This window comes from Fopius arisanus, unplaced genomic scaffold (genome assembly GCF_000806365.1).
Source record: "Fopius arisanus strain USDA-PBARC FA_bdor unplaced genomic scaffold, ASM80636v1 scaffold00025, whole genome shotgun sequence".
In the NCBI taxonomy this organism is placed as follows: Eukaryota; Metazoa; Arthropoda; class Insecta; order Hymenoptera; family Braconidae; genus Fopius; species Fopius arisanus.
The window spans coordinates 1,188,876-1,215,285 of NW_011887764.1; the positions used below are offsets into that span (position 1 = coordinate 1,188,876).

General features: G+C 40.1%; 2 protein-coding genes and 2 non-coding genes across 5 annotated transcripts in view; 2 read left to right on the top strand and 2 right to left on the bottom strand.

Moving 5' to 3' along the window:
- barc (RRM1_TatSF1_like and RRM2_TatSF1_like domain-containing protein barc) overlaps positions 1–2,284 on the top strand; it is a 32,967-nt gene extending 30,683 nt beyond the window's left edge. The window contains exons 4-6 of the mRNA XM_011301972.1: positions 647–833; positions 1,811–1,947; positions 2,090–2,284. Of these exons, the coding sequence (XP_011300274.1) occupies positions 647–833; positions 1,811–1,947; positions 2,090–2,204 (439 nt within the window). The 3' untranslated portion in view covers positions 2,205–2,284. The remainder of the gene's footprint in view (positions 1–646; positions 834–1,810; positions 1,948–2,089) is intronic.
- A 3,135-nt stretch (positions 2,285–5,419) lies between these two features.
- The window catches only part of vg (vestigial), a 47,281-nt gene continuing 26,290 nt past the window's right edge, over positions 5,420–26,410 (top strand). Inside the window, exon 1 of one of the 2 annotated variants that reach the window (XM_011301973.1) lies at positions 5,420–6,350. In XM_011301973.1, the coding sequence (XP_011300275.1) occupies positions 6,156–6,350 (195 nt within the window). In that variant the 5' untranslated portion in view covers positions 5,420–6,155. The remainder of the gene's footprint in view (positions 6,351–26,410) is intronic. The other variant, XM_011301974.1, reaches the window with a different exon arrangement.
- TRNAS-UGA (transfer RNA serine (anticodon UGA)) lies at positions 22,495–22,576 on the bottom strand. The gene has a single exon. It is a non-coding gene; the product is annotated as a tRNA-Ser (tRNA).
- Positions 22,710–22,791, bottom strand: TRNAS-UGA (transfer RNA serine (anticodon UGA)). Its single transcript has one exon. It is a non-coding gene; the product is annotated as a tRNA-Ser (tRNA).

Consider the following 26,410-nt stretch of genomic DNA (forward strand, 5'->3'; position numbering starts at 1 on the left):
AACATTATGCTAATGCTTCCATACAACAATATCAAGAAAATGCCTGGAAAAATATGGCTTCCCTCAAATTTGCCATTTTTTCATCGCGACCTGAATCCTTTCCCATTTTCCTACAATTTGTTAAACTTTCGAAACTTTTAACTTTATTATTCACTCCGCACCCTCGGCTATCTTTCTAGTATCTTTCAATCGAATGAGAATCGAAAATCAGTCCATCGATAAATTTGATGAATATTCCATTTTTTAGAACGATTGAAATATAATTCAACGAAATTAATGATTAAAGTGGTCAGGATCGACAGAATCAATTATACACAGTGGAAATATCCATAATTTATTTTGCCTCATGCAGTCCTTGACGTTGCGACGATCGTAATAATTAATTAATGGACTTTTCAGTACGAGAAACCGCAGTTTATCGCTAAATTTCTTACCTCATTGTTCCGAGGGAACAAGAAGCCTTCTTTTCCCCGACTCTGGGATGAATAAACCCGCAAGATGCGTAATAAAATATGACTTCCATGATTTACGAGTACTTAGTATTTCGTGATATCATACTAAAGCCTTGTGTCGGCTAGTGCAAACTCGTTCGTGTGACATTAATCGTACCAACATGCCAAGATGATGATCATGATTTTATTTGCAGGTTGTTCGACTGGAGACCGGACCGTTTACCTGGTGAGCCAATGAAGTGTGAGCGCGTTGTCACTATAAAGAACTTGTTTACTCCCGAGGACTTCGATAGGGATGTTGCGCTTCTCCTTGAGTACCAACAGGACATACGTTCCGAGTGCAGTAAATGCGGTGATGTGAGAAAAGTCACGGTTTACGATGTAAGTTATCACAGTGGGATCATTACAATTTCAAGAATTTCCAACTCTGTACTTTGATTATTCGTCATTACTCCCAGAATCTCATCTATAAAGACGAAACGGAACAGCCACGTATTGTCTGGAGAGCGATGGAGACGAGAAATATCTAGAGTGAATAAGGGATTTTGTAATTAGATCAGGAGACCGAGTTTATCACTTGGGAAAAAAGCATGACCTCGTAAAAAACTTATTCAGGGAGTCACGCGTCATGCTTAAATTACTCTTTATGCAGTGGGTCGTTGGGAAATTGGCACCATCAAGCCCACATGTATTTGGCGCCTTGTTTAGCAGTCAACTCGCTGAGTTTGCTCTCACAATTTCTATGTAAATTCTCTTATTCCTTTTAATTAAAGTGCGCGAATGATCAACTTGCGCTCACGGCGTTTGCCCTGGGGATAAAAAATATTCTCAGCGCTCTAATGAGTCACAGAAGTGAGAGTTACATTGGGATGAGTCCTGCGGACTCTATTTTTCGTTCATGGGGCGATGAGGAACGTAAACTAAAAGAAATGAATAAAATCTAGTGAGGGAATTTACTTTGACATTGAGGAGATTCACGGTTGAGGCACAACACGACTGGGTGTGGTGCCGAGACGAATTTATGGAGTTAGGTCACCCCACTCGTCTGATTTATTTGCATCTCACCCAAAAAACAACAGAGCCTTATTTGTTTTGTTCATTTTTTTTCTTTGAACTCTTGTTTTGAGGTCTGAAAGTGGTGAGACAGAATTGTTTTAAAAGTTCGCATGTACTAGATCCATATTATTGAATCAAAACAATAGGAATTGCTTTTGTAATAAAGAACAAAGTAAGGCTCGTCTCAATTCTTCATCGCTTATGTCAATTTACATCATTATTGAGTTGACATCATCTTTACTATCTGCCTATTTTATTGCTTGCCGTATTGTTTGATCGGGTTCGTTAAAATCTCATTGCAGAGACATCCTGAAGGTGTTGCCCAGATAACATTTCGAGAGCCGAGTGAAGCGCAGGCCTGCATTCAGTTATTGAATGGTCGATGGTTTGGACAGAGAAAAATAACCGCCGAAATATGGGACGGCAAAACTAAATACAAGTAAGCCTGAAACAATTCTCTTACCGATTGTCGATAACTAGTCATTATTCAGTAACTCACATTTCCTGTAAATGCTGCTGGAGATACAGTAGTTGTTGCCCTCTGTCGATGCAGTAGATTATCAACAATATTTTTGTTCAAGAATCGCTGAGACCGACGCGGAAATCGAAGCTAGGCTCGACAAGTGGGACAAATTTTTGGAGCAAGAGGACGAGAAAAAGGAAGCAGCAAAGGCTAATGTCCAACCTAAAACGTGAACACATTAGCAAAAATAGAATATTGTCATGAATTTGAAATGGCGTAGGCTGCGTGGTCTCTCGTTACAATAAATGAACAATAAAATACTTTCGATAAAAATTTGTATATTGTTGACGATTTTTTTGTATTGTTTATTCTTCAGCATCCTTTGAAGATGATAAAACTGTGAGAGATGTTGAAGTGAACCTTTAATATTGAAGACGAGAATAATAGTCCTTGATACTAAAAAGCTGTTTCCCACAAAATCACCGAGTGGCTGACGAGTTAGAGCGCGCCGATGGCAACAAGTAAGAGAGTGAAAAGATTGTTTGTCCTCCGTGGAATCTTCTAATTTGCTATTTCGACATTCCCGACGAGCCTTGTGGCCGCTTGCCGCGAGGTTCGTGGGACTCCGGGTATACGGTGGAACACAGGATGGCTACTGTTGGCTTCTCCTGTCAAAAAACGTGATTCAACCCCAGTTGTGGCTACTGTCCTCCCTTTTTTGCCTGTCGGCCCTCGCGAAAGGAACATTGGAAACCATCAAACTTATACACTTCAGATACCGTGCGAAAGTTAGCTGATTCTATCTAGGGCTCATTTGATTTTACAACACCCATCCTTTCCAAGGGGATTATGTACGGGATCAGCTTTTTAGACGAGTCTAAATGCTTTTCGCAAAATGTTGAATCGGGCTTAAAGTTTTAAATATTCACACAGCTCACAAAAATATTCTAGGCATTTAAAGAATTTTATTAACATATCGGTATTATGATGTAATTGTACTACATATTATGACGCAATCCATTACACCATGTTATTATGGTAAAGCTTACCAGGGACATAATTACGCGTAATTTAATTCTCATTTTTTCGAAGACTAGTTCAAATGAAAGAATAATAGCATTAAATCCACCAGCAATCAACACGCTCAGAATTACGAAAGCAAAAAAACAAACAGATCAAATTTGTAGACAGACTCGTTACGGAATAATATTATGTGAGACTTCGGGTAGATAGTCAAAGCTATCGCGATCGCGATTGAGTAACACGAAAATCAATATATTGATTCGCCGCTTGCAAAATTTGTAAAAGACTCAAATGAATTCAATACATATTTTTTACAGTTAAATACGACAGAAACACAAATATTGTTAACTAAATAATGCGACGATGAATTGTCGCTATTATAAGTATTTATTATAAAATGTAACTTAATAACAGCTGACCGTAATAAGGAGAGGCGTGTCAAGTTGGCAATCAGAACATTTTCATTTACCTCATTAGATAAATGAAAAAGCCTACCTCACATTCTTTGAAGCCCTGCGGGTCTCAAGATGAAAACCCGTAAGAGCTTTAAAGATGCAAACGAACTCCCGAAGAGCCTCAGCCTCGCAAATAAAAAAAAATCCCAATTTCAGTTTCCACTTTAAAACAATTATTATTCGTTTCTTTGGAATCGACGGGATATCATTTTTTTCGGCGCCATTCCAGTCATTCTCAGAATGATATAGCTGCAACCTCTTGAAAATTCTCCTCCTGTAAAAGCCAGCCAACTGGAAAGTGCCCCGACCGAAGAATAAATTATCAAATAAAACAGACATGAGAGGGTGAGCTCACCTTTGTACTGAGAATCACGCACGTATGAGGTTCATTCGTGCGATCGACGAATGACGTATCCCCCTGCGTACTATCATAGAATGCCAACCATTATTTACCATGATAGTCCTCCATTCACCGATACCCACCCCACTCGTAATATCACTGACAAATTTAATGTTCAACTATTAGCAGCGGGGGATGGCGACTTGGAGTATTGTCAAGTGGAGATGCTGCACGTGCAGGATCACAAACCCCTCGCAGAGTTCACGTTTGATCCGGGGAGCGATGAGGGGGTCAAAATACGAGGATAGAAAAAAAAAGTTCAGTGTGCAATGTCACGCTTGTCTGAACTGGATCTTATTGGATTCGCTCGGCGCCCCTCGGCACCCCTCGGTGAGGACCTGCTGGATTACACATTGGATTATCGCACCGGCATACGTTAAAAACCGATTTGGCACGGTCAAGTGTTCGGCGTTGAAGAGGACAATTTGTCATGTCATGAAGATGAAATGATATTCATCAATCGTAACCCCAACGCATACTCATTGTGGACAAAACAATTTCTCCAAAGCCTACAGTGCTGAAGAAAACAACAAAATTCTGAAGAAAATTCAAAATCTTAAATCAACCGGGCACTTGGTTATTTGCCGTTGAGAACAATCTGCAGCCTCCGACGTCATTTAGAGAAATATCTTTTCGAGTAATCAATCTGCTTCTTGGTCTGATGCACCAAAGTTAGTGAAGCTGATGGATCATTAGCTGCGAGAAAGGGGTTCACTGCTTTTGGCTCAAAGCTCTTTAGTACAATTATTTCACGTCTAATGTCAGTTGCTCCTGTGATGCTTTTAGTGCCAGTTTTTTCGTCCACTTTTCAGTCTACCGAAATTTTCGTGTAATTACATGAGCGATAAAGAAGAGAAAATAATGAAGCGGATGAGACAAGAAGAGAAGTGCCGCACTTTCTTTGGACGATTGATTCAATCCTGCATTTAATCAATTGACATCCAAATGAATCTGCAATATCAGTCTGAAGAATACATTCCCGAATGTAGTGCTCTCTGGGTGGAAAATTAAGCTCAACGGCACCACCACTAAACTGTTAATTAAGACTCATTATGCTTCTGGTCTGTGTCAGGGGAGCGTGGGCCAAGAGAGGGATGGAGTCGGTAGATAGGATGAAGAGAGTCTGATATGCAGTGGAGGAAAATCGAGCGTCGGTGGAATGAGGTGCGGTGAACGAGGTAAAATGTCCCAGTGAGTATCTGAAAGCGAGATAGGGGAAGCCAGTGAAGAAAATTGGAGGTACGTACGTACGTACTTGCATGGAAAGGGTGAATTTTGAAAAGAGCACGAGGCGGGGGTGGATTTTAAGGCAAGTAGGAACTTCTTAATACTGGTGCGGTAGCCCTGGGGTTCATTGTGAGATCAATACAGAAACTGCGGACGCGTAGGAGTGGCAGCAAGTTGTCTCATTGGACGTTTACCAAGGATTGCTCGGATTGGCTGTGGGCTGGTACTGCCAGGAGGCGTATCCCTAGAGTTATAATGTGGGGGGATGATCGGGCGGTCCTCGACCCTCACCGCTGCCTGACTACGTTACCCGAGGGGGCTAGCCGGTTTTACTAAAAAGACATGCCGAGGGGGGAAAGGCAACACCAGCTAGAAAAAGTATCCGTGAGTAAGCGGCGGGAGAGAGGGTGACACAAACCAGGGAAACCAGGGTTCAGTCTGTGTTTGCCCACCAGAGCCGCTGTACCAGTGACAACTGTCCAGGAGATTAACCTGAGGAATGTGATTTTTGATATGTTGGATTGTCATCATTAGCCATCACGCGTGATTAATTGTGTGCAGTGGTGACTCGCGACTTAATTATCATCAACTATCCCCAAGGATTTTGGTTTATTGGTGCCAGTGTGATTGTGACAAGAGTGAATTCATTATTGACTTGGAGATTGACAACTTGTGTTGAGTGACAAATCAGTGATAGAACGAAAGCAATCGTCCTTTGATGATTGATTAACCAATGGTTCAGTGAATGAGTGATACCTCAAGTTCGATTCGGTAAATCAAACCAGGAAATCTAGTCTTTCCTGGAGTCCCTGATAAACAAGACTGTGAATCATTATCAAGGTTTCCGATGCCGCGTCACCGATTCACTTCGCTGTCTCCATCATTCCGTTGGTGATGGCATGACAATGATCACTGCTGTTTAAAGCTACTAGAGGTGTTGCCGATAAGTGGATCACTTGAACCATTGATAATTGAAGATAAATACGAGTGTGGAGGAGGTTAAGGGTGGTTACGCGGGTGCCACGTTCGGATACACAAGTCGGCAGGCCGGCTCTGGGGTGCCGGGTCCGGGGGGTGTGATGAGCTGCCCCGAGGTGATGTATCAATACTATCCTTACATCTATCAGAGGCCACCGCCGCCCCCGCATCCCAGTCACCCTCATGCTGCATCACATCCACATGCACATGCCAATCCCCATGCTGCTCATCATAGTCCCGCCAGACCAGCGCCTTTCCAACCGTTTTCGGCAACTGCTACGCATCAATACGACCGGGTAAGTCACAACCTCACTTTAACCTTACTAATGTTATTTAACCTTCGACATAATCATTCCGATCAGTGATTGAAATTGAGTTGAGTTTCCATCATCGGTATTACGCTTCATGTGTCATTCATGCACAAAAATTAAATGCCTTCCAGCCTTCGAGCCTTCGAGCCTTCGGTTCATTCCCACTTCAACAAGTCGAGTATTCAAGTCTTCAGATCACCTTCCACACACCCAATCCCCCAAACAAATGCCCCATCAGCTCCTCCCAGCTAATCCGATTAACACCTCCTCATCATCACACTGAAAGGATCATAATCGTGTTTGGACAGCTCCCCAAACCAAACAAGCAATCTCACCTTATATTAAATCCTTGGCACCATCCATGGAGCATAATTCATTGATACTTGAGTACCTCGATAATGGTGTTTACAAAACATTCCTCAATCCCCGAAAAGAAATGTGTCTAACCGTCGGGGCTGGGTGTGGAGGGGAGTGACGAGGGGAAAGAAGCACTCGAAAAATGCCTCCGACTCCTGAAATAGTTTTCTGCTTCCTGAGCATAGTCCACTCTCGCTTTTTTTTTTTTAATTTATTTTTTTTCTCTCTTTCTCTTTTTTAACTGCTTCTACTGTGCGTCATTTTAATACGTCTGGCGGGAGGTCAGGCGTGCTCCTGGTGGCCGCATCAACGCGCAACGGGGTGTCGAGTGGCGTTTTGCACAACCGGTGTGCTCCCAAGTACTTCTTATTCCTCATTTTTTTGCCGCATGTCTATCTCGCGTTGAGTTCGGCTGTTTGCCGTTTGACTCGACAGCTAATGTCTTCATGAAGTGCAAAATCCAATGTCAGAGGACGATGTGTGAACAGCAGTCGTCGAGTTGTAATAGTATCTGGTTTGTGAAGTCATCAATTGTTGATGTTGTTTTGATGAAAGGATTGCGATAGAATGGTCAATGTGGTTGGAAGAGTTTCAGGATATACGGATTGAACTGATGAAATTATAGGATGTCGGTAGGAATAGTGAGCAATTGGACGATCAATGCTTTTCCCACAATAAAGCAAATTTCGCTCATACAAACCCGTCACTGCGGAAGGGTGCCCACCAAGTTTCCGGTGTTTGCCAACATCATTGGATTGAAATCTCAGAAAGATCGACATTGAATTAATTATCGTTGCCAGCATCCGCAACTGGTACAAAGCTGCGGTGTTTCCGTACCTGACAGAGAGAGAAATGGGATTAATGATAATGGTATCTCGTGAATTATTGGATAATTAAGGGGATTAATATGGGATTGAATTTCTGAGTGACTCGAACGAGGCTTTTACTCTCAACCCACTGGATAATATATTTTTAATTCCCCTTTCCACCTTATACCGAGGGAAGACCTGGTGCGTTGCGCACGTAGTCGCGGTCAGAGGCCGAAAGTTTGAGCGTTTTGCAGCAATAAAGCACCACTCGAGTCTCTCTCAGTCTTGTGTGTGAGTCTTTGCGGTGCGGTTTTTCGGTGCACGCGAATATGCGGAATAAAAGGAAAGAAGAGATGCCATGAGTTTTAAAAAATAGTGGTGAGGGAAAAAAAGAAAACAAAATGGAATGGAGTGAGGGGGAGGGTGGGAGGCTGGGGGGGGAGAATGAGGGAGTTATCCGCGCGCGGTGTGCACCCGTGAGAAAACGGGTTGATCGTCCGCGAAGAGTTTTTAACGTTCCGCACCGCTGTACGAGGCGAGTGTAAGCGCGCCCGTGTATTCGTCCCCCGACACCGCCGGAATACGCTCTCGGCTATTAATTCCCTGGGTTCTCGGTTGGGGAAAAAAAAACGAGGAAATAAAATGAAAGAAGGGAGTGGGGAAATTAAGAAGGGAAAAAAAAAAACGAAAAAAACTGAGATTCAGAGACACCGGTCAACCGCTTCCCTGGCAGAGATGGCCAGCGAGAGGCGTTGGGTCAGGCCCTAAATAAAACGAATAAATGTTTAAATAAAAGTAAACTTGTGTCTCGAGCGCCGAGTGGTTGCCGTCGCGTCCGTGAACCCCAGAGATACACATAATACGCGCTTTTTTCCCCGTTCTCTTTTACGCGCGTTGTAAATCATTAGTATTTCACGCCGGAGATTTTACCGAGCGTTTTGATCAATCAGGGACTCATGTCGCGGATAATGTTACTTTTTCTTTTTCCGCGGGATGTTTTTTTTGGGGGCTTGTTTTATTCATTCGCTCTCTGACACGTGACGAATGTCTTGTCTTGGCGATGGCTGTTGACAGGGATATGGGGGCTAGTTGGGACTTGCTTGAGAAATCCGGCCGACGGTGAGTGCCGACGGTCCCGGGTATGGGCCAGCTCTTCGATGATACACGACAGGAAATTTTTGAAAATACAGTTCCTAGTGCTGGATGAGATCCATTACTCTCATCTTGGATTGATTAATTCGATGCGAATTGAACGCTTTAACGAACACGCGGAACAAAAACATGAGCGGTCCGTTTATGTAGATGTCCTCAGACGTCCTCCGTGTCGTTCGATATGTCAGTGTGACGGCAAGTGTCGCTGAGTGCAATTTAAAATAAAAAGAATAATCCATCTCGACATTGCACGGGAGAGGTGCCTCGACGTGACGTAAGACGCGTCGAGAGGCGCGAGAGAGAGAGACAGGTGCGTTACCCGGGTTTTCTTGAGGCCCTTACACAAGAACCCACCGTATCCTTCATTAGCACTCTCGTATCACTTCTTCTGCACTCCAACTTCCTGAATGCATTCTCATGATCAATATTAGTCCCCATTTCCCCCTTGGAAAAACCAGCGAATCCCGTGAATATCGGTAGAAAGAAATAACTTGGTCCAATCTTTATAATACACTTTCGCAATTGACTTCCGCTTGAGGATGAAATTAACAGAAATAATTAAGCGCTAGAAAAAACATTGTCAGATACGATTGGATCCGCTGAGTTTCCCCGAGTGTCGCCGTTCATTGCGCAACAGGGAAAAAGAAAATAAAACAAATGGAGAGGGGAAAACCAGTACTGGACGATAGATACAGAAATGTTTTTTTTTTCTATCGCTTCCCGGATGAAATGTTCCCGTTGCTTGCCTTCGCAGATGTTAATATGAGGACAGAAGCTGAGACCTCTAATTAATGAGGGATCACCGCGGAAAGATCAGCCATTGGTGGGTATCGGGAAAAATTATGCGGTTGTGTTGTTTTTCTTTTTGGGGAAAATTTTTTAGCTTCTGTCCTCAAAAATGCTTTTCTCCACCTCTCGACTATTCTCTCAAACGAACCGCAGATTATACCTGGCCAAGTTTTACGATGGTCTCGCCAAGGTGGCGATGCGTCCACCCCCTTCTGTTCCTCGGGGGTTATCGGTACCGCGGGATCTGTGTACTGGATACACCAATGCCTGACTCTCTCACACGCGCATTCGCGTCTACTCCCAGAGACAAGTGAGAAAAGAAGAGATAAAATGTTGGAAATGAGAGAAAAATAAGCCAACGAGGGAGCATTCACGACTATGGGTCTTTTCCCTCCAGCTCCATCGAGCCAATTTGGAACAACGGCGAAAAAAAGAGACGCGTTTCTTTATTCCGAGGTGACTTGTTCGTTTCTGCGGGGAATGGAGTCGTTCTCGCCGAGTCCTTTGTCTCGAAAACAAAATTCTCGAGGATTTTTTTTAACGGCTCTGATAAATCGGTAAATCGCTTTTAAATCGCAGACTCAAGTCTCGAGGAACTATTCATTTTTACAGCTTCATTGGGATGTACGGGAAATATTTTTCCACGCGGTGATGAATATGTTTTCAGGAAATGTCACTTGATTCTAGAATTCTCCGGTAATGAAAATTAATGAACATGAGAACCTGAACATAAATTACTTTTTCACCTCCAGTAAGGTTGTTTTCAAAAAAATTTTCAACAGGATTTCTTTTTTTGCAGATTATGGAATTCATCATGAAAGTTGATTTTTTACGTATGAGTTTTTCAGTTTTAATTATTTTTTAGGGTAAAAAAATTGTTTTCTCGGATCAAATGAAATGGTTGTAATTGTTTTAGAGATAAAAATGGGGATGACGTGCAATTATTGTCCACGTGGCAATGATTCCCCCTGAAAGCGGTTTTAGGAGGCGTTTAGGCGTTATAAATTATAACGACTCGACTTTTTGCCCCGCGTCACATGTTGACTCTCGTCCAAAGTTCCTTATGCCCTTCGGCTCTGGTACAGCCTCTCTGTATTTCCTAGGTTCGCTGTAACATAAATTAGACGGTGGAGACTTGTGTCGAGACGTAGAGCGAAATTTTCAAACCACCGCGCCTGTTTCAAAATGTCCCGAGTGTGTGTGAAAGCCGTGAATTCACAAAAATACGCTTGCGCGGTGGACTGCGTCGATATTACCAACACTGGCGCACTTTTTTTTTATAGAGGGAAAGGGAAAGAGAGATGAAGATAGGGAAAAGGGAAAAAAAAATATTGACGTGTCGCGCCTCGTTATGCCACTCGTTTACATATCTCTCAGTCCTGATGGCAGTTCCGCTGTGCTTTTTTCTCCTCAAGTCGTAATTTTTAAAGCATTTTAAAAATTGTGACAGTATTACAGATTCCAAACGATTTAATTGATTCCTCAGAACACTCCAATCAATTAAAAAACATTCTAAGTTCAAATGAGGAATTCATTAACGAAGTAATGACCAATCAATTACTCATAAAATCGTTCACCAGTATAGAAGAATTCGATATTGTTTTTAAAACAGAGGAATTAATTAGTTAACAAAAAAAGAATCTTAATTCTCCGGGGCATTCCATCAATTATCATCTATTACTGAATACCATTGATAAAAAAAAACCGCACTCTGGAAATTCTCGGTAAAAATCTTTGACAACAATTCAATAAACTCACGTTACATCAAAAACTTTAGATAAAAAATGAATCTTTTGAATTCTATTAACACTAATAGCAAATGCCCATAACATGCGAGATTTACGGTTATCTTGGGGATAAATATATCAATTCATCGGGGAAACGCTGATAATAATCAAGTGGATATGAAAAAATTTCGTATTCAGTGGATGCATGATAGGAAACAATAATAAATCAGTGGTTAAGAGGTGAAACGGTTCAAGTCATGATTATTTGACGAGAAATAATCTACAAAGTTTTTATGAAGAGATCATTCCGTTGATAAGAAATTCAATAAATTGATAACGATATTAATTCAGTAGCCAACAAAAATCCAAAACGTTAATTTACAACTCATCATCATTATTTATATTTTATCCATTTGTGTTTGACTATCGCGCGAAGATGAGACGAGAAGACGATTCTATTCCCTGGAATATCTGATGTGCTCAATCGATTCTCGAACCTCGAATATCGTTAATCGCTCGACAGTGGCCGGGGAACGTACGACTTCTGGAATTCCTCGGTGTCGTATTAGGAGAGATCGAGCTTGTGTCCTGTAATTTGTTGTTGACGGAATAAATTTTTATTGCTTGACATTTTTTTTCCGAGTCCCTGGACTTTCTTCGTTCGTTGGAAGCGATCGGTGCCATCTCCCGTTCACTCGATTCGCATCGATTAATTTAATTTCTTATCGATTATCGAATGGTTTCCACGAGTGTCGGAGTGACAGAGATTTAAGGAGAACATCGCAAAGATGGGAAACACGTGTAGAACGATAGATCAAGGGGAGACTTGGCGTTACATTTTGTCAACGGGTGTTACCACGCCCTCCAGACCAAGTCTTAAGCTTCGTTCCATCTGGTGTGGCTTTGAGGTGTTTTGGTGGAAAGTGTCGGTTTAATTGAAGAAAGGGAGAGGCTTTCTCCCCGAATTTAATGACGGCAGTACTTTTTCTTTACCCTGCAAAATCAAATTAAACATCAATTACCATTATATTATTATTATAATAAATATCATTCCCCAATAGTTACGATTTCTGCTCGATACATATTATTTGGTATTCACTTCCATCTACCTTTAAACTGCCATCGCAATTTATAAACATTTCTATTCGTCACGGAAATTATATAATGAATTAATTTTCATTCGATTGAAAATTCAGAAACAAATTTTTCAGAATTGTCTAACTGAAAATATTTGAGTAATTCAGTGAGTTGAAGAATAACTGCATCGAATACCGGAATGTCCGCCCTTTTTTTTTCCATCGCGGAATTGACAAAAAACCGAGATCAAGATAAAGGAAAATTTATCTTGATTTTTATTTTTGATTTCTGCACGATAGGATGCAAAATGGCCAGTTAGTTCAAATAAATAATCTCCTCCGCTATCCCCAACCGATTAGATCTTTCTATTCCAGCCACGTAACACCCATTGCAATAATGCCTCGTGAATAGCGCATAAATGTTATTGGAGATTGTGCGCAGTCACCGATAGATATTTAAACAGCCGTCTCGATTCATAAATTAACCGCTGCGAAGAGCCATTTCCTCTGCACTCTTCTATAAACAATAATTTACTCAGTGGAAAGTGATTTTCCCCGAGGGAAAAATAGCTCAATAAATATTCATAAACCACAAACGATAGGATTAATCCCCCCGAGCCATTTAATTCCGATAACTCATGCGAGAGTGAAAAAAAGTAGTAGAAGTGAAACGTGAAGTCTCGATATGGAGTGAATAAATGTTGCTGTTGCAACGTTTACCCCTATCAATAACAGTCGGTTGGATATCTGACAATTTCCCCACCGACATTGACTTATTCAGTGTCAAAGTGAACCAACACCAGCTTCTATCCCACCAAGAGGGACCCAATGCCAAGGAAGATCGAAATCGCCTTCCCCGTCAGTCTTGTGGCACACGCAGTACGTCAAGTTCGTCACGAGACAGATAATCAGTCCCTGGAATCTAAGTCTACGCCAGCCTATAACACACCGAAGAAACTCATGACATGTAGCTGAAGAAGAGACGAAAGAAATTCTATCGTTTTGTTCATCAGTATTTCTTTGACTCCCTGTGGGACGAGGGAGGGAAAGTAAAAATAGAATGGCACTAAAAAAACGGAGAACATGGGAGTTTGAATTCGAGGATAACAGTAGGCCTCCATGAACGTGTCCATCTGTCCACTGTCGCCTGGTGAAATGCGAAAATCTGCAATTCAATTGAACGCATTGCCCGGTTTGTCTGTCACCGTCCGCCAATCGGCGATTTGCAGGGACTCGGCACGTTTTTTTTTTTTTAAGCAATCCAAGGGTTTTTTTTTGGTATCGCGGGATCGATCGATCGATTCGTGGAGTACGTGGTTCACAACTGCTATGACATTTTTTAAAGGTCAATACCGAAAAACTGAAATGTCGGTTTTCTGGTTTTGGATTTTCATATTTTTTGTCATGCGGATAATATTGGAAATTGGTGGAAATTATTTTGAGATAAAGTTGAGAGTTTCCCGGACGATGGGAGAGATTTCTCGAAACTTTCATCGTAATGTCATTTGAATTTTTAATTATGTTCGTTTCAATTCAATTTCTGTTTGAAATCTACACTAAGTTAGACATTCATATTCAAAAAAAAATTATTGGTATTTCATATTTAATAATAATTCAAGGAAATCATTGCTGCAATTTTCGTGACGTTTTCATGAGTTTCTTATGGTTTATAAACTTCAACATTAAAAGTTACGAGAATAATTTAAAAATTCACTGATTTGTCAATGAAGAAATGTAATTTTTTAAGAGTAATAATAATTGTTCGATTTTTTTTGAAAGGTGCAATTGTTTCCCTGGCTTTAATTAATTTTTCATGTCGGCATCTATTCTCCTATCATTGGCACATCCCCCTGATACCACGAAGGTTAAAAATCCGAAACCTACAGCTTTCTCTTACCTTTGGCCACTTCTCCTTGCGTAACCCAAATATTATTCCGAGTGGCGACCGCGGAATGTCCGAATGGCCCCGTCGATTCCATCTGGCCGGTGCATTTGCAATTCCAAGCGACCCCTTTTCCCAGCCGCCAATTTTTTTCCCACCCCCACCCGCAAAAGTCGGAGAAAAAAAATATTTAAAAAGACACCAGGAAGCCCGTAGTCATCCGGAATGAGCCACGTAGTGTAGCTGGCGCCTGAAGGCTGCATCTTCGCCTTCAGCCTCTTCCTGTCACTTGACTAAGACCACCATTTCCGCCTTTTTTCATTAATCATTGCGAGTTTCCGGATCTTGAGACCTTCGCAAAAAAATCACTCGAAGAAGATTTAATTGACACGAGAAAAGATTCTCTTGTCAATCTTCAAAGATAACAAAATCTGATTAATAATTTCGCTCTTCCAATGAGAGAAAAAAAATTCTGTCCTCAAGTAAATTAATGGATAAATGAATGAATAATGATAAGAACGATGATAATGATAATATCTATCAATTGTTAAATAATTAAAATTGTTGAAACTCATATAATTAAATTTAGATGACTGGTGTATCTGAAATTTTAGGAAATTTTCAGGAGTCTAGTAAATTTACGTGGCAAAATGATTCAGCCGTTGAAAATAAAAAAAAATAATAATTGTATCTTTTCATCTGCATGAAAATTCGTTTTATTTGCAACTGAGGTGAGAAATTCCGGGTAATCCATAATTCCTGAAAATCGAAAAAACAACAGGTAAGAATTCCTGGGCGATTAACAAAATATGGCTTATCTCCCCGGGAATCCCATAAAACCCGTCAACAGTCGGCTAACTCTTTGATCCATCTGTCGTCCAATTGAGGGCCAACTTCTCATATATCCACTACCTAATTAGACAATAAATAGAGATAAAAATTGAGGTACACGCGGTGGAATTCATTAACAACAATTCCCGCTTCGATTGGAAACGTGAGCCCTCAGCAATAAAACTAGAGAGATAGAGGAAACGTTCCTGTGTTTTCCCGAGGCGGATAGATAATAAACAAACCTAATCCAGCAATGGCATCGTCGAAATAAGTAGCAAAGTATCCGAAGTAAGTGGCAAATTAATAACCCAACTTGCTAGAAGCAAAGTCACTTTACCTCTGTCTTTTTATCGCTCTGTCAATGACTTTTTTTCCTCTTTTTCATCTTTATTCATTTTATTTTCTTTTGAATCCCGCGCGGTAGCCGGCAAAACGATAAGCCTCCATTACTGGAATACCGTGTGTGTTTGACCGACGAGCCGGCCTTCCCCGGTGTAACTTTTACCCGCCTCGAATCTTATGACTCCTAGCAATTACCCCATAGGCCCATTCGCTATTCTAAGTATCCCGCGGCTGTGCAAAACCCAGAGGTACGTATTTGCCACATGTGACGAGGGGTATTTCGTGGATATCTCTGGCCGATATTTTTTTTTTATCTTTTATTTTACTCGTTGGTGACTTTTTTGCCGGTAGGTATGGGGGATAGGGTGGAGCAATGCGGATTCAACGAGGTGGAGAGGATACGAGACTGTCAAAAGTATGATTTGTCGCCCTCGAAGACCAGCTGCCGCCCTCGTGTTTCTCCGCTAATGGGGGGAAAATAATGTCCCAGACGGATAGCTCAGGGCAGGAAAAAATTATTACAAACGATTCCTAACCGATTACTCATGAAATTTATAAATTCAAATCATTTTTTTTTCGCGCTTTTCCCCGGTTCATTACATTTTCCCGAAAGAACTCCATTTATGCAGTAAATACTTCTCCATTGAGTTAGTTAAGACGCGGAAACTCTCGCGTATTAAAGTTTTACTATAATTTTGAGTAATTTTGCAATAGGAAATTTAATACTTCTGAAAAGTCGATGGGAGACATGAATTGCAGGACGATTACTCAACGAAAAATGATAGATGATCGCAAAATTATGTCGAGCATGTTTTAAAATTATTAATCAATGTAAAATTAATTCTGGAATTAGAGCAGGTTCGAAAATTCTTGTTTCTGCTGATTAAAAATTTTGATTGGTTTTTCATGTCATTTTTTAATTCCTTCATGTTTACCAATTTTAAATGAATAATTCTTCATCGATTGCGATTATTCACCAATATTTTTCGTGGTGAATTTCCCGTGAAATTTCCAGAAATTTCCAATTATAAATTTTTGAGGTTCCTATTACTGTAAAATATCCTCTTAAAAATGATAAAATTCATAATTAATACTTTTTAATTAAAATAAAGATGTAAATTCATTTGATACTCTTTTTCCAATGAAGCGGCTCCATTGTCTTCAGAAAATTGAAATTTCTCCTTCAATCCAAGTTTAAAAAATGTTCCGAAAGTAGAAAAAAATACAAGGTGATAATGAGAAAAACGGTGTCAATTTCTGAAAGCACCTCGACTTTTCTGGAAGCGAATTCCCGTCGGAGGCTTTCTCTGGGAAGTCCCCTGGGACCGCAGCCTCATGGGACAGTATTTTGAGTGCCGGCGAAGTCCCCGAGAAGAGTATGCTTACGGTATGGCCCTGTTTCATGCATCGATCCAGCTAATTGCTTACGATTAATGGTACAAAAATAAATCCCCAAGTTTTTGCTCATTTCGGGAGAGACTAAACTCCCCGAGATTTACGATTTGCGTCGAGTGCTGGAGCTCAAAAGGGCCCATAGGCGCCCTGATGTCTGCCATTTGAACTCGCGCATGATGATAACTACCGCCAAATGTACCGACATTTTTTGAGAATACAAATCCCCGAGTGATTTATCCCGACGCGACAACTCACCGGGTAAATTACGATGTTTACCGATTCAATTAGAGGTACATCGCACACTCGCGGCATTACGATACATTTGTTTCGGCATTAATTCAGTGTAACGTGTGGCTGTCATAACAAAACTATAATAAACCGTTCATTGGCGGAACGCCAGAATGGATTCTGAGTTTTGGCCACTCCATGGAGAGGGGAAAACGAGTTCATAAAATATTCCAAATCGCTCGGGCATTGGGAAAATTCAACGAACAAAGAGTTATGAAGGACATCACAATGAATTCAGCATTCTTCGAATGTTTCGGATGGAGAGCATTCTTCGGAATTCACGCATTATCGTTATACGAATTAATCATTCATTCGGTATTCGCGGGATTGAGTAATGACGGCAGTCAGCATTTACAATGAGAACATTTGTTGGAATCGCGATGTTTAGTTCGCGGGTTTTTGAATATTCAAGAGAGCTCCATTTGTCCAATCCGAGTCTCCGATGGATGATTGAATTGACAGAGAGAGAATACATGCCTGAATATCTTCAATTAATAAAACATCTCAATAACTCAATTCAGCAGAATCGGAATTTTTCAAATTCATTAAAATATTTATTTTTGTTTACATTCTTTGAGAATTTTCCATAAATTATAATATTATAATAAAAACGATTGTCTAAAAAATGTGGTAAAATGATTAAAATGTTACTAAAATTGATTAACTAAATTTAAATTTACAGAAAATTTTATAATTGGAAATAAATAATAAATAATTTCACTCCCATAGGTTGAAAGGTCCTGATATATGTTTAAAATAAAGAATGAAGAAATGCTAAATATGAATAGACCCGAAAATACCCCCCGAATGGTTTAAAAACCCCCGAGATGATGGAGCTCCAAGTTCTCGTCTATAAATCATCTACTTTCCACAGCAGTCAACGATTTGAGGAATTCGCGAGCGGGCGCGAAGTGATTAAACGAGTGGTTGTCATCGTTGACGGTAACATATTACCCGAAAAGACGAGACGTGAACGCGAAGTTAATGACTTATGGACAGTAAACGTTCTTTTCTAGGATTTCAGCAAGTGAACTGCCATTCACTCATATAAAAAAGCCCCTGAAACGTTTCGAATCAATCGGAACTCGGGAGAGGAAAAAAAAAAATATAATCGAGGTTAATGATGAGTGACTAGACATCGGAAAATCCATTAAAAATACGATTGAATGTGACGGTGTTGTCAGCGCGTGAGTTGACCAGCTTTACAAATGACTCTTTTAATCCCCAGGCCACTGTATAAATTTGCAAGGTATATAAGCGAAAAGATACCTTAAGGTAAAAGCTGAGACAACGCGTGTGCACCAATACCAGCCAACTGGTATCGCATAACTTATACTTTCCGTAGCATCGGGGGATTATATATATACGAGGTAAAAAAAACCGAAGGGATACGTTTTCCATGTTAACTACGAAACTGCTCGCCGTTACGTCCAGTTTCTTCCAAGTAAATCGATCAAAACCAGTGGCGACAGGAACACCCGTGGAATACGTGATATTCCCGGTTTTCACACGACTAATGGTACCAATGCGTGTGGAATTGACTGCAGAGAGATGACTTCGCCAGAGACTTTCACGAGGGTTTGACTTTCTTGTGGGTTTCCATCGAAAATAGAAGCTTGATTGTTTTCGCGGTAAAAATCCCCGGAGACCGTCCTTCTGCATTAATTATTCTATCATAATTAATAGATGTCAACAAAATTCAGGGGATGCACCTCGAGTTTTCCTTAGTTCTGGTTTTTTGTTGGAAAAATAATAATTCTAGAGGAAAATATCAGAGATCATTTGTACTCAACGATATGATAACCTGCGAAAAGGACCTTCTACATTCGAACCGGAATGAGTAATTGTTTGGATGAATAATACGTAAAATAATAATAAATTGACGGATATATTTAAAAAACTGAGTGAAAATTTGGATGAAATTATGTGAGTGAATGAAATGAGCCGCTGAGATTAATCTCGCTCTCGCGAAAAACGTTTCCCCAGAAAAGTGAGCAGAAAAGCTCGAGGGAATCTCATGAAGATCTGAAAGCGAGGGACCAGAAAGGCCAGAAAGGCTAATCCTCCGTAGGAAATGAGTAACCAGGTAATTCGTAGGTGGTCCACTTGCTCGGTTAACTTAACATCGGTTAGATCCGAAGATAAACAGAAGTTACACCTCGTGGTAACACACGGGGCAAGGAAAAAAATTAACATAGAAGGATCCTCACAAGAGTGTCCAACCCCGGACGATCGGTTAAGAAGCGAATTTCCATACTGGTACCATTCTCCATCCGTTTACGGCAACGCAACTTTTATCCACGTCGAGCCAACCTGCGGTCTATATTTGCCCTTCGCCAGCCCAGGAGGAACCATTTATATATCCTCCTTATCCTTGCATCTCTCAGGCGGTCCCTCGTTCGCACAGATCCCAAGGTCACGCTTGTCGCCCCGAAAAAAGCGACTCAAGAGGCATGAAAATCTGCCGAGAAGAAACGATAATTAATTGCATTCATGATGTTGATATATCGTACGACTGGATCTAGCCGAGTTGCGAGTAATCCAACGTCTTGATCTCGAGATTATCAAAGAGAATTCGAAATTTCACAAGTGTATCGATTAACACCCGACATCCCCTTTTGCGCACAAGAGGCGTCTTTTGCGCCTCGTACGCTAATTCGATAAGTCATCCACTCACCTCCGACGTAAATTAGTGACTTAATCGTTCAACTGTTCACTAAACATGCCAGGAACCGCGTGGAAAAGCCAAAACTTCACATGATCCCACTCCAACACCTCCAATTACCCACATGGTCTACTCGGTTTGCACCGAGGATAATTAGGAAGCCGCAGAACCCGAGCTAGTTTCTCGAATGAATAAATATCTCCAAGTGGTATGTCAACTATTCTCACAAATTGTCTAAAGTAATTTCTTGGCAGATTAATTCATCCCCGGAGTTGGATAGATATTTGAAAAATTCCCAACTGTCTAATTTACATATTTGTGATGCGAGGTGGTGATCAATGTCACACTTGGCTATCATCAATGAGCGAGAGGGAGGCGTTATGAGCACACGCGAAAAATGATGAAAGTACGCCCGTGCCAGAAATTCTTCGGGTGTTTTCTCAATCTTATTTTCCCGCTCTTGGGCGCATCTGGCGACGACCGACCACCAAAACCCGCATGGAATCGGCTTTTATTAATGAGGGTACATTCCCCAACGACCTCTTAGTCACTTCGATCAACCAAACTCCCATTGCTAAATTTTCCACATTTCATCCTCCAGCTAACAGATGGGATTCATTCATCCTTCCAAAATTACTCTTGGAAATCTCCTGGAAATCACGTGAAATTTATTCCAATTGTTTATTTAAATGTCAGTCAACCTCTCGAATGATTTTTCAGAATTTTCCATTTCCCGGGAGAGGGAAGTTATTCAGGTATTGAATTTGTCATTGAATCTTGATTTATTATTAAATACGCATTTTACAAACAAAAAATAATATGAAGAACAAAATCTGAAATGACACGAGTAAAAAAAGTCAGTCTTTAGAACAGAATTCCATTAAATTAGAAATTGAAGATTTTATGAGACAACTGATGCATGCAGACACTTCCAAAACAGTATAAATATGTAATTGATGAGTTGCCGCTTTATTTGGGGTAAAACAGTTTCTTGAAAGAAAATGCAGAAACTTTCTTTCCAGAAGGAGCTCACCAGTTCTTTTCCGCGGAGCTTCATCCCGAAGTCTTGTTTATATTCTTAAATAAGCCTTAAGGAACCAAAGTTCACTCCAACCTGGTACAAATCCATTGAGGGTAATTTTTAAACAAAGCACTAATTTCCGAAGTTCATGGCCTCGTTGAACTCATTATTACAAAAAGGTTGAAGCAAAATAGCTGGGATAATAAATGATTATTAAAGAGGGAGACCTCTAGTTGGTAGAAGTTTTCCTCAGCTTTTAAGGGAGGTTATATATAAGAAACCTGGTACGAGGATTCCTTTGATGTCCTCGTGCTTGCTCGTTCCACCCAAGCGACAAATTCTTCGATATTCACGCGATGAAAAGCCTCTCGACGGAAGATTAAACTTGGCTGCCGCCTTTTCATCGACGCGATTCAAACGAACGATTAAATCTTCTTCGAGGGTAAGCACGTGGTGATGCTTGACTTTCACTGTGCAATGGATTTCAAAGAAAGGTGTAATTACGGGGGGAGTATTGCGGCTATGTGTGTCAATTGTGGTCGCTGAAAAATAACACCGGGCTAATCAACCAATTAAATTCATTATACCTTGTGGAGTGGATGTTTACCTGTATCGATGTGAAAATATCGTAATGAATCGGTTGCGCGCCGGTAATTATTGACAGACTTGTTGATACAGATGGAAAATGAAGGACATGCCTTGTCTCAGCAGAAGCAGAATTATCACCAGAATCGAACATCCAAATAATTCATTCTCATTCAGAGAATTTAAATAATTTACCAAATCCCGCACAACCTAGTTAACTGGACTACCGTGGATTACGAAAATTAAATCCCAAAATTCGTCTTTCAACTGTCTCTACTATTAGATATTAAATAATTTCATAAATTCAGAGAGTTCATGAAAAATGCGAATTCAAAAATTCTGCTCGACTCTTGGTGAGTTTTCTCGTTAAGAAATTAAATTTCCCCACCCTCGATTACTCTCTGCTATACCGACAGGTATCTGCTCTGTTTCATTCTTAATTATCTTCGTTTAGTATTTTTTATCAATATCCATAGGGTTCGCGCGCTCATAGATTTTCAGTCTAAAAGAGAAATTCTCGCCGTTAATGGCCCTAACAATAATTAAAGGCGTTAACGCCAGTTCCAGCAGAATTATCGGAGCGGGGCAACAAATGTACGGTTGGTAGATGGTTGAAGGAAGTCGTGTGAATGCTCAAAGTACAAACAATGCTTATATTCCCGTCCATTAAAGAGCCCTCCCCAACCCCTCGAATGCATCCACGGTAGCCGCTGCTGACAGCTTTACGAGGCCTCCTCGTTCTTTACGAGCACTTGTATGTCGACCCTGAGGTAGAATAAAAATTTATATCACATTATTTAGCCCGAGTGTAGCAGTGATTCGCAATCAGCCGGAGTAATGAGAAAAATCGAATTATTCGGAATCGAGGTGTTCTTCCGCTTTTCTGGCATTTCATATTGTATGTGTGAATCGTGTAATTTAATTGAAAAAGACAGCCTATATGTTTTTCCAAGGGACGTTGAAATACCGAGGCACTGTAATTGCTCTTTGTTTCTTCAATTATACGTCTAGACAAGGCGGGCGGAGTGCTGCAATGCTTTCATACGCCTCTCGTGTCTTTTCGACTATTATGCTCATAGCAAAAAGCCAGACGGCGGCAAAAGAAATTATATTAAAGCATGTTACATCGTTTTAATTACAAGTTATCAACCATTTCTTCATTCTCTGTACATATATTACATTTTTGTAATGAATATGAAAAAAAAAAAAACGCTGCGGACAGGATTCGAACCTGTGCGGGTAGAACCCAATGGATTTCAAGTCCATCTCCTTAACCACTCGGACACCGCAGCACTTGGAAAAAATTGTCACTTTAACGGAACACCTGTGCGCCGTACTCTTATCAATTTCTCGAACATCCATTATCAACTCTATGGTTTTTTTTTCTGGTAACGATAAAATGTTTAACTGATGTAAAAAAAATACCGCTGCGGACAGGATTCGAACCTGTGCGGGTAGAACCCAATGGATTTCAAGTCCATCTCCTTAACCACTCGGACACCGCAGCTGATGATATCGATCTTGCTTGCAAATTCATTGCTTACAACTTTTAATTAAGCCTCACTTTTGCACGATTGTTGTTCTTTTTTTGGGAGCGTTTTTGTCACACATTTGCAGAGTTTATCGTGCCACTTTGGAATAATTATTGGTTACAAGGACTTATTCTTTAATAGTGTAAGAATAATTAATCAGGCGTCTTAATTATGTCTAGAAGAATGATTAGTTATGGGGGTGACGTTAATCATTTTGGTGCTGCACTTGTAAAAGCACTTGATATCTCATTAATGACAGAGTCATGTCATGACATGTAATTTTAATGTCAAAATGTGTTGATGCATGAAATCTATCAAGTATTTTCGACGTCGTCGTTCGCTGTTTCAGATTACAAATCTCATAATTCTTTGATATTCATGCGTTACTTTAATTGATTGCCATCTTATCTTGTGATAAATCGCAGTTTATCAGGCAATGCTCATTAACTATTCACGTGTGATAAAAATTCAAATGAGTCGGTGATATAATCGTTTATTATTTCTTTACATATTACTTCAATACCGGGAATTCTTGTCGACTTGATATTTTGTCTGGAATTTTTTTAATCCGCATACTCAATCTACCATACCATGACTAATGATCACTAAATATCATACGTCAGTTGACGAGTGACTGCATGTGACACAAATTATTTCTGATAGACTATCACTTACATTTTATTGCAAATATTGATAATTAATTGACGATTGAAGGTTTTAAAGACATTCGCAGGCTTTAGTTTGAATTTTTTTTTTGAGGTCATAAGTCAGGTATGATTTTTTGGGTGAATGTGATAAATTGCGAAAATTTTCAACTCATTGAATTCGATCGATGGAGAACGGTTAATTGACGGAGTTTCGAGGTTCCCTGGTTTGGTGGGAGAATTTCAATTAGCCCAGCTCGGCCCCTCAACTCGGCTAGACGCAATGAGGTGCAGACTATTAACCGACAATTAAAGGGAGCAGTACCTGAAGGGCCTCCATTATAAAGTCAATGAATAGAACCGTCTAATTAAATTGCGAAGGCCAAACGATATCCAATCCCGAATGAAATTCAAATGTAATTGAGACGTCATTTAGGGCAACTTTTTAATTGCAAACGTCATTAAACAACTCATGCCATTTGACAGGTCTTCAAGCTCTCTCGAAAGGAACTACGAGCTCGTTAGTGGCTCGCAGCTTGCACACCACATTGTCTCATCCTCAAATTAAATGTTAATAATTTCGCAGACATGTTTTTTTTTCCACGCAAATGTCATGACACGGAGTAATAATTCCCAATGAGAAAAAGTCCGTTGAGGATGTCCTGTCAGATGTGAGTTTCTTTCCAAGTCTCTGCACAGGGAATTTAAAAGAATTCTCAGAGACTTGGCAATTAATTGAGGAATTATTAGCAATTGATTAAAAAAAATTGGGAATTATTTAGGAATTATTCTCTAAGTTGTAAATTCTTTTGGCCTTTTTTTTCAACATTAGAATTAATGAATAATAAAGGAAAGATAAATAAAATTGACTTGTTTACTTTAATTTATGAAGTTGTGGAGTCCTATTGATTTTCAAAACCGGTGACTGACAGTTTGGTAAACAATCAGGGATATTAACCTTTTCTTTTTGAGAAGCATCTCTTCCTGAAATTTTTTGAATTCCCATGAGTATAGACTACCTCCCGCTGGAATGGCCGCGCACCCCTTTTTCGCGGATCATTTTTCACCCTCACAATCTGGACTCTCATCAGTGGTCGGTCCCCAAGGTCTGCTCCTAACTTTTCGTGACATCGGGTACCTGACAGTGACGAATCGAAAGTCCAAGTCAGCTTCTTGAGTCATCGTGGACAAGATGATTCGTCAAGTCCCCCTGAATGCACCTCGACTGAGAAGATGCTTCTGGTGTCATAAATATTCAATTGAATCGCATGGATTGAAACATTAAGGAGTCGCAATTGCATTAGATAACTTTTATCTGTACAAAAAGAGTCAAGGTGCAGAGTGCCATATTCAACTGTCTCTGTGATGAGCAACTGACAGGTGATGGCCTCCCTCTCTCCACATTTCATTCCATTTTTTTATTCACTCCCAAAGTCAACTGACTTCCCGACTTGCCATTTATGATGTCGGGTGCCTCCATACCGACAGCTCCACGTAATTGTATTTAATTTACTGGCTCTTATATAGTTGGGTAATTAGTAATCACTTCCGCTCAACTGAATCTATAACGCATGTGCTCAATATATTTTCACTAACTCATTTTTTTCCCTCTTTAATTCAGTGAGTTATTTTAAATTTCCTGTCACTAAAATGTTTATTAATTTTTATTAATTTTCTGGGAGTGACATGGTGCCATTTTACGATTCAGGAGAAAAAACATTTTTAAATGTTCGATTTTACTGGAATGTGGATGTAATTTGATAGATAATATTGATATCGACTAGTAATTTTAATAAATTATGTACTTATCATCTTTATCGTCTTTATGTCCCTTTAATATTCTGGAACTTTACCGAATTTTCACTGAACCCTGAAAATTTCCATTCTTCCCTGAGTATTGCGCTTAGTATAAAAGTCCATGAAGTACATTTTTTTTTCTATCACTATATCAATAAATCTCTCCGTAAAACGGTGTAAACTAGAAATTAGCAGATTGAGAAATGCTTCAATCTTGATGACAGACTGAAAAAAAAAGTGCTCAAATATGTTAAAGATTCGCAAAATGGCAGGACAGAAGCCAGAATATTAAAGAGGCTTTTGAAAATTATGGGCATTCCATGGAATCTGGTAACGTCGACACACACTAGCACTAGCACCGGTGTTTGAGTGTCACGAGGGTCGTCTGATTCCCCTCCAACGGTGTTAAGAAAATCCAAGAAGGATGAGAGATAGCTTTTAGCAAACATATCCAATGGAGAAACGAGAAGAAAATCGTTGCGAGAGAGAAGGACCCGGTTGGTAGACGCGCGTGGGTAATTTATATTAACGATGCCAACGGTGCCGCTCTTTGAAGATCCGCCATATCCGCCATGCCTTCCTCTCTCGCGGATAGAAAACGTGGTGAGAATACTCTCATCATTTAGTAGCGATTCCGATTGCCAAGGTGGAATGAGAGTTTATTCACATAGGTCATGAGTTATCTCGTTCTTTCATCGCTTTGTTCCCTTTTTCACCTTTACCCATTTTTTATATCAATACTATTGTCGTTTATTGTTCACTAATGGAATGCCATCGTAGAAATTTTTCAAAGACATGCGCTGACAGATTTTTCCAATGATCTTTGTTTTTAATTCATACGATATTCCATGATATAATATATTTGTTAATTCTCTAAATAATAAACTTTGACAAATTCTGGCAGACTTTTTTTATTACTTAAATGAAGGGGGAGGGGGTGGGGGAATTGGAAAGCTAACGTAAACTCAGTGTTTAATTTAATAACATATATTTATTGGCAATTCAATAGATTCTTAATGAATATCATAAAGAGTAATGATTATTATTATGAAGAATACTTGTAATTATTCCAAAGTGTAGCTTACAAGTGGCTTGCTAGCACAGGTTTCTGTCTTGACATCGCAGTAGTATTGAACTCCGATAGGTACACCAT